Raw genomic sequence first — 7,974 nt, 5'->3', positions numbered from 1 at the left:
CGTTGTGATCATCAAATCACAAAGGAAGAGAGCAAGAGAAGAAGAAAGGAACAGAAGAACCACAAAGCGATTAACAAAATGGCAATAAATACATACCTTTCACTAATTACTTCAAATGGAAAAGAATTAAGTGTTCCAATCAAAAGACAGAATGGCTGAATGGATAAGAAAGCAAGACCACTACATATAATGCCTAAAAGTGACTCACTTCAGATTAAAAGACACACATAGACTAAAAGGAACGGGATGGAAAACAATATTGCCTGATGGACCTAGAGGGTAATTACACTGAATGAAATGGGTCAGATAGAGAAAGACAAATATTGCATGATTTCACGTACATGTGGAATCTAAAGAACAAATAAACAAGAACAACAAAAACAAAATAAACTCATAGATACAGAGAATATTTAGAGGGATACTAAATGGGAGAGGGGTTGGAAAGGCCAAAAAAAGACAAAGGGATTAAGAGGTACAAATGGATAGTTGCAGAATAGGCATGGAGATGTAGAGTGTAGCATGGGGAAGATGGTTAATAATGTAATAAATATGTAAGGGGGAAGAGGGGTACTAGATTTAGTGGGGTGATCACTCTGCGAGTAAATCTCTGATCACTATGCTATACAACTGAAACTATTATTGTATGCCAACTATAACTGAAAAAAAACTGAATTGTATGATGTAAATACAAATAACTGTCTATTATATTTCAATAAAGACAAAAAAAATCTAAGTAAAGAAAAGTTAGACGTCAGAGCTGCATATGTGCAAAAGATAATAAAGTAGATGTGAGCGTAACCTAATATAATAATCGTTTTAAGAAGATTAGTCTGGTAGCAGCAGTGTGGAGCAATGGGTCTGAAAGGAGGTGGAGGAATGCTAACTCATTTTGATTGACCTTTTTATCCTAATTACCCTATGTTAGTGAGGTTTCATTTGGCCTCCATTTGAAAGAAGAGAAAGTTGTTGGTAGCAAAATGCTTAATTATAGGGTGTTTCTAGTTTTCAGAATTTGGCAAATTATTCCTGACCTCTTTTAAAATCTGTTGACAGTGAAGTGCATATGGAGTGGCTCTTAGATTTCTACTTTCAGCATTGATAATTTTTCAGCTCAAAGTGCCAGAGATGCAAGTAAAGCTTCCTAGCCATTTTCTCTGAGCTGTTGCAGCCCTCTACTGGTCTCCAGAAGTTGTACAATTTAGAACCCTATAAAACTAGAAAAAGATCAGTAAACTCAGCAACTCATTTTATAATCTTAGAACCTTAAAAGTCATTTATGCCAACTCTCACAATTGCAGATGAGTATTTTATCTATCCACCTTAACAATTCTGGAAATACATACAGATATTAGATGTATAGTTATATATATATATGTAAAATACCCGGGGCAAATAAATCATTGTAAATACACACAAAAAAAATAAAGCATTCCATGTGTAATGTAAGGTATGCTTTCACAGTAGACTAAGATAGACCTATGAAGATCATGATTAGAGACTATACTATACAAAAGAAAGGTAAATGGCAAAGTGGCAAAGCTAATAAACTACAGCATAATTGCAGATATTAACTCACACTCGATTAGGTTATTTTGAAGTGGTGTTCCTGTTAAAATAATTCTCCTCCTTGATCGTATAGAATTCATAGCTTTTGAAACAGCAGATGCTTCATTTTTTAGAATATGGCCTTCATCACAAACAACAAAGTCAGGACCTATAAAAACATAGAGAAAAATGACATTTAATTAATATATAACAAATCTAAAACTGTAATCCATTCAAGGGCATTAAATTAATCATTTTACAGTGCTGCCAAGTATGGGAAGATAAAACAATGATCTTATAAGAACAGTCACATTTTATCTGCTCTTGTATTGGTTTAATGTGGCACAAACTATTATTAATTATATCCCAACAGTAGAGTGTTAAAAGTACTACTATAGATGGTACTCAAAAATAAGCAAGAATAAAAATAATGACAAGGGTAAAAAGATGCCCCCAAAAGATGAAGTATTTGAAAAAATAAATATCTTTTATAAATGAAAAACAGTATCTAAAGAAGTATTTCAGCACTTGTGTAACAAGTTAAAACTATCCCCTAAGACTAAGAGCAATTTATATATATGTACAGGAAAAAACAAATTTCGAAAATCAATTTTAAGAAATACATAAATCACAATAAAGGAGTGATGTCAGAAGCAGAGGAGGAGTGACATCAAAAGCATGGCAAGGAGAGGGAGCTTCCCAGATCTCTCCCCTTAAAATAACAAGCTGAACATCTACAACTCAACAAATAACACCCAACTGACACACAAGCAAGTCTGGGAGGTCTGTGCATCAGAGCACTGGAAAGCCGAAATCACAAGAGGCTGGGGTGGGGGTGGGGGTGTAGACTGAGAGAAACAAAGGACCTTCCATACGTAACTGAAGCTACCTGAAGGGGGGGTAGGGGGATTTCATGGCAGGTTCCTGGAATAGTACTGCCTGAGTGATCAAGGTGTTCAATGCAGCTGAGCCTAGGGATTAGGGCAGAAAGCGGAGCAGAGACTGAGTGCGAACCGGCGACAGCTGTGTCTTAGTGGCCCACTGCCAAGTGGAGGCTGAGTGAGACACAGGAGCCTGGCCGTGCCCCCGCCAACCAACCGAGAGAGCACTCTCCCCTCCGCCCTATATCTGCTCAGAGCTACCACTGAAACCCAGGGAAATATGCACAACCGGTACTGAAACATACATGACAGCTGGTACCAGAGACAAGCGCGATGATATTGAAGCAGGACAGCTGAAACCTGGAGGACAGCACTATGGTAAAGAAAGTGGCCACACACATCCAGAGCTCTCCCAATTAACCCTGCCCCCTCCCAGTCAGGCTGAGTCAGAAGGAAGCAATGGAACATTGCATCTGACTACTGGGGCAGCAAAATGACTTAGGGCCTCTTCAGAGTCTAAGACACCAATTGCCCATCGTACCTATTCATGAGGATGAGGCCCTAGGACAGAAATGACCTAATAGGGAAGAAAGCATATGGCTTACCAGAGAAAAAGGAGCCTTTTTAACCTCAAAGCAAAGACTCAAGAGGCGTGGATGCCACTTAATGGAAATCAAAATAAAAACCCCTTCACATCAACCTGCTGAAGAGATTACTATGTAAGAAATTCTTTTTAAAACAAAAACAAAGTACACGCCCACTAATGCCAAGGAGGAGAAACAGTCCATCAAACACCATGAACAAACAAGGTGAAAAGGCACCTCAAAAAGTGAAAAATCTCTAGAAAATAAGCTTAAAGACAAAAAAAATGTGACTTAAATGACGGAATTCAAGATCTCACTTCTGACAAAACTCAATGACATGCAAAAAAACATTAACCATCAATTCCAAGAAATTAGAAACAAAATAATCAAACAAAATGAATATTTTAACAAGGAGACCAAAACCCTAAAAACCGACCAAATAGAACTTCTGGAGATGAACTCATTAAAAGAGATGAAGACTGAAATAGCGAGCTTAAAAATAGAGTTGACCAGATAGAGGAAAGAATTAGTGATATTGAAGACATAAACCTGGAAATGACACAGATGGAAGAATAAAGAGATTTGAGAGTGAAAAAAAATGGAAAGAATTATCTGACATCATCAGGAAAAGCAACAAAAGAATAATGGGTATACCAGAGGGAGAAGAGAAAGAGGTCAACAGAGAGCCTATTCAAATAGTCGATGAGACGTTTCCAAAACTATGGAAAGAGTTGGATCTTCAAATCCAAGAAGCAAAGAGAACACCCAATTATCTCAACTCAAAAAGGCCTTCTCCAAGACATGTTACATTAAAACTGTCAAAGATTAATGACAAATACTTATCAAGAAAGCCGGGAAGATAATAGTGTAATTTATAAAGGAAAGAGTGGAACGAAATATTCAAACTATTGAGAGAAAGAAATTACCAACCAAGAATAATATATCCAGCAAAGTTCTCCTTTAGATATGAAGAAGAAATAAAGACCTTTGCAGACATACAAAAGCTGAGAGAATTTTCCACCACAAGGCCTTCATTATAAAAATACTGATGGGGGTCATTCTACATGTAACAGAAGGACAAAAAATACATAACTATGAGTAAGATGACTAACAGAAGACAGAAGGAGAAAGGTGGAACTCTTATTAAAAACAGGATATTAAAAAGCTTAAAAATTACATAATGGTTAAAGGTCAAAAAAATACACTGTAAAAAGAGAAGATAACAGCTACTACAAATTAGAAATGAAAGTTTAGCATATGTAACTTTAAGATAACAGAAACAAAAAATGGCAGAAAGATCCAAATTCACAAAGGGGCAGAAATTCACAGAGAAAATGGACTACTCTATATGTATATGTGTGTATGTGTGTGTATGTATGTGTGTGTATATTATACAGTTATAGATATAAAGATATATAACTATACTTTATATAAATTTAAAGGTAACCACACTCCATAAATCTAGAACTGAGACACACAGCATAAAACATGAGAGAAAAGAGGGAAAATCCACAAAACACTACCAATTCATTTTTATTTCTTAACACCACCAATTTAAATAACAAACAAATACAAGAGTAAAGAAACAATGGAGACACCGAGCTTCCAGAAAACAAAAGACAAAATGGCTATAGGAAAACGTCATATTTCAATGATCATCCTAAATGTAAATGGACTGAACTCACCAATAAAAAGGCACAACACAGAATAGCATATTGGATCAAAAAACAAAACCCACCCATATGCTGCCTTCAAGAGACACATCTCATCTGCAAGGGAAAATATAGACTCAAAGTAAAAAGGTGGAAAACAATACTCCATGCTAATGGCATCCAGAGAAAAGTGGGCATAGCTGTATGTATATCTGAAAAAAAAATAGATTTCAAGATAAAAAGGTAAAGAGAGGCAATGATGGACACTTCATAATAATAAAGGGATCCAAACATCAAAAGACCTCACACTTATCAAGATTTATGCTCCCAATCTGAAACATCTACTAACAAAACTAAAGGGAGAAACTGACAAAAACACAATCATAGTAGGGGACCTAGATACTCAACGTCAGAGAAAGATAGATCATCCAAACACAAAATCAATAAGGAAATAATTTCCTTAAAAGACACTTTAGACCAATTGGACATAATCGACATTTACAGAGCCTTTCATCCCAAAAGAGCAGCCTATACAGTCTTCTCTTGTGAACATAAAACATTCTCAAGGATAGACTAGATGTTGAGACAAAAAACTAGCCTCAAAAAATTTAAGATGACTGAAATCATACCAAGCACAGTCTCTAATCATAATGCTTCGAAATTGGAGATCAACAGTAAAATGAAAGCAAGAAGAACTACAAATATGTGGAGATAAAACAACATGCTCCTGAAGTATGACTGCGTCTTAGAAAAAATAAAAGGAAACATCAGGAGATACATAGAAACAAACGAGAATGAAAATACAACATATCAAAACATTGGGACACAGCAAAAGAGGAAATAAGGCAAAGGTTCACATCATTACAGGCCTATCTCAAGAAATAGGAAGCGATTCCAAATAAACAACCTAGCATTACATTTTAAAAAACTAGAAAAAGAACAAATGAAGCCCAAAGTGAGCAGAAGGAAGAAATAATTAAAAGTAGAGCAGAATTAAATAGAGAACAAAAAGAAAATAGAAAAAAATAAATGCAACAAAGAGATAGTTCTTTGAGAAGGTTGATAAAATTGACAAAGCCCTGGCTAAACTCACTAAAGAAAGAAGCATTACTACAGATATCACCAAAAAACAAAGGATCATACAAGAATACTATGAAAAATTATATGATATCAAATTTTATAACCTAGAAGAAATAGACAAGTTTATAGAAATATACCACCTTTCCAGACAGAATCATGAAAAACTGGAAAATCTAAATAGATCGATCAATAGTATGGAAATTAAAACAATCATCAAAAATCTCCCAAAAAGTAAAAGTCCAGGACCAGATGGCTTCATCACTGAATTCTACCAAATACTCAATAAAAATTTAATAGCTATTCTTCTCAAACTCTTAAAAAATTAAAGAAGAGGCAATACTTCCTAACTCATTTTGTAAGGCCAACATTACCCAAATAACAAAACCTGGTACTGATAACACAGAAAAAGAAAACGACAGACCAGTATCTCTCATGAACACAGATGCAAAAATCCTAAATAAGATACTAGCAAACCGAATATAGCAACATATTAAAAAAGATTATACACCATGATCAAGCGGTCTTCATCCCAGAGTCACAGAGATGGTTCAACATACGCAAATCGATTAATGTGATGCATCACGTAAACAAATTAAAAAGAATCATGAGATCATATCACTAGATGCAGAAAAAGCCTTCGACAAAATACAGCATCTATTTATGATCAAAACACTTAAGAAAATCGGTATAGAAGGAAAGTATCTTAACATAATAAAAGCCATATATGACAAACTCTCAACCAATATTATACTTCATGGTGAAAAACTAAAAACATTCCCTCTTACAGTGGTCCCCAACTCCTGGGCCATGGACTGCTACTGGTCCATGGCCTGTTAGGAAAGGGGCTGTACAGCAGGAGGAGAGCAGTGGGCAAATGAGCAAAGAAGCTTCATCTGTATTTGCAGCCATTCTCCAGAGCTAACATCATCACCTCAGCTCCAACTCAGATAATCAGACATTAGATTAGCATAAGAGCACCAGTTCCTGGTGCCAAAAAGTTTGGAGACCGCTACTCTAAGATGAGGAATGAAACAAGGTTGGCTGCTATAACCGCTATTAAAAGAATTTGAAGATGACCCAAAGAAATGGAAAGATATTCTATGTTCTTTATTGGAAGAATCAACATAGTTAAAATGGCCTTATTTATTACCTAAACATTATACTGATTTACTGCAATCCCCATCAAAATCTCAATGGCATTTTTTAAAAAAATAGTACAAAAATCATCAGATTTGTATGGAAGCACAAAAGACTGTGAACTGCCAAAACAATCCTAAAGAACTAGAAGAAGGCCAGAGGTATCACTCTAATTTCAAATTACTCTACAAAGCAACAATAATCAAAACAGCATGGTATTGGCAGAAAAACAGGCACACAGACCAGTGAAAGAGAACTGAGAGTCCAGAAGTAAATCCCTGTATATATGGGCAAATAATATTTTAAAAAGGAGCCAAAAAGTATACAGTAGAGAAAGGAAAGCCTCTTCAATAAATGGTGCTGGGAAAACTGGAAAGCCATCTGCAAAAGAATGAAACTAGACTACTGCCCATCACCACATACCAAAATTTACTCAAAATGGATTAAGGACCTGAATATAAGACCTGAAACAAAAAACTGCACAGAAGAAAACATAAGAACTAAACTCATAGACCCTGGACTTAGAGAGGATTTTCTGAATTTGACCACAAAGGCAAGGGAAGTAAAAGTAAAAATAAAAGAATGGGATTATAGCAAACTAAAAAGCTTCTATACAGCAAAAGAAACCATCAACAAGACAAAGAGGCAACCATTTGAATTGGAGAATATATCTGCTTCCAATAAGGGACCAATATCTAAAATATAAAAAGAACTCATACAACTCAACAATAAAAAACAACCGAATTATAAAATGGGCACAGGACCTGAACAAGAAGAGATACAAACGTTCGATAGACATATGAAAAGATGCTCAACTTCAGTTGTTATTAGAGAAATGCAAATTAAAACCACAATAATACCATCTCACTCCTATTAAGACTATTATCAAAAAAACAAGTACTAACAAATGTTGGAAAGGAAGTGGTAAAAAAGGAACCCTCATACACTGCTACTGCGAATGCAAAATCTGTATTAAGGAAAATACCTTAATATAATAAAGGCCATATGTGACAAACCCTCAGCCAACATTATACTTAATGGTGAAAAACTAAAAACCTTCCCTCTAAGATCAGGAACAAGGTGAGGCTGTCCATT

At 35.4% G+C, this 7,974-nt stretch overlaps 1 protein-coding gene across 6 annotated transcripts in view; it reads right to left on the bottom strand.

Annotated features, from left to right (window-relative positions):
- The window catches only part of ATRX (ATRX, chromatin remodeler), a 261,938-nt gene that overhangs the window by 98,064 nt on the left and 155,900 nt on the right, over positions 1 to 7,974 (bottom strand). For all 6 annotated transcript variants that reach the window (XM_015588100.2, XM_015588104.2, XM_015588103.2 and 3 more), the window contains one exon: positions 1,577 to 1,714. In XM_015588100.2, coding sequence (XP_015443586.1) covers positions 1,577 to 1,714 — 138 coding nt within the window. The remainder of the gene's footprint in view (positions 1 to 1,576; positions 1,715 to 7,974) is intronic.

The sequence above is a fragment of the Pteropus alecto genome, unplaced genomic scaffold (assembly GCF_000325575.1).
Source record: "Pteropus alecto unplaced genomic scaffold, ASM32557v1 scaffold374, whole genome shotgun sequence".
Lineage (NCBI taxonomy): Eukaryota > Metazoa > Chordata > Mammalia > Chiroptera > Pteropodidae > Pteropus > Pteropus alecto.
The sequence above is the reverse complement of the archived record's forward strand: the minus strand, read 5'-3'. Positions and strand labels throughout refer to the sequence as shown.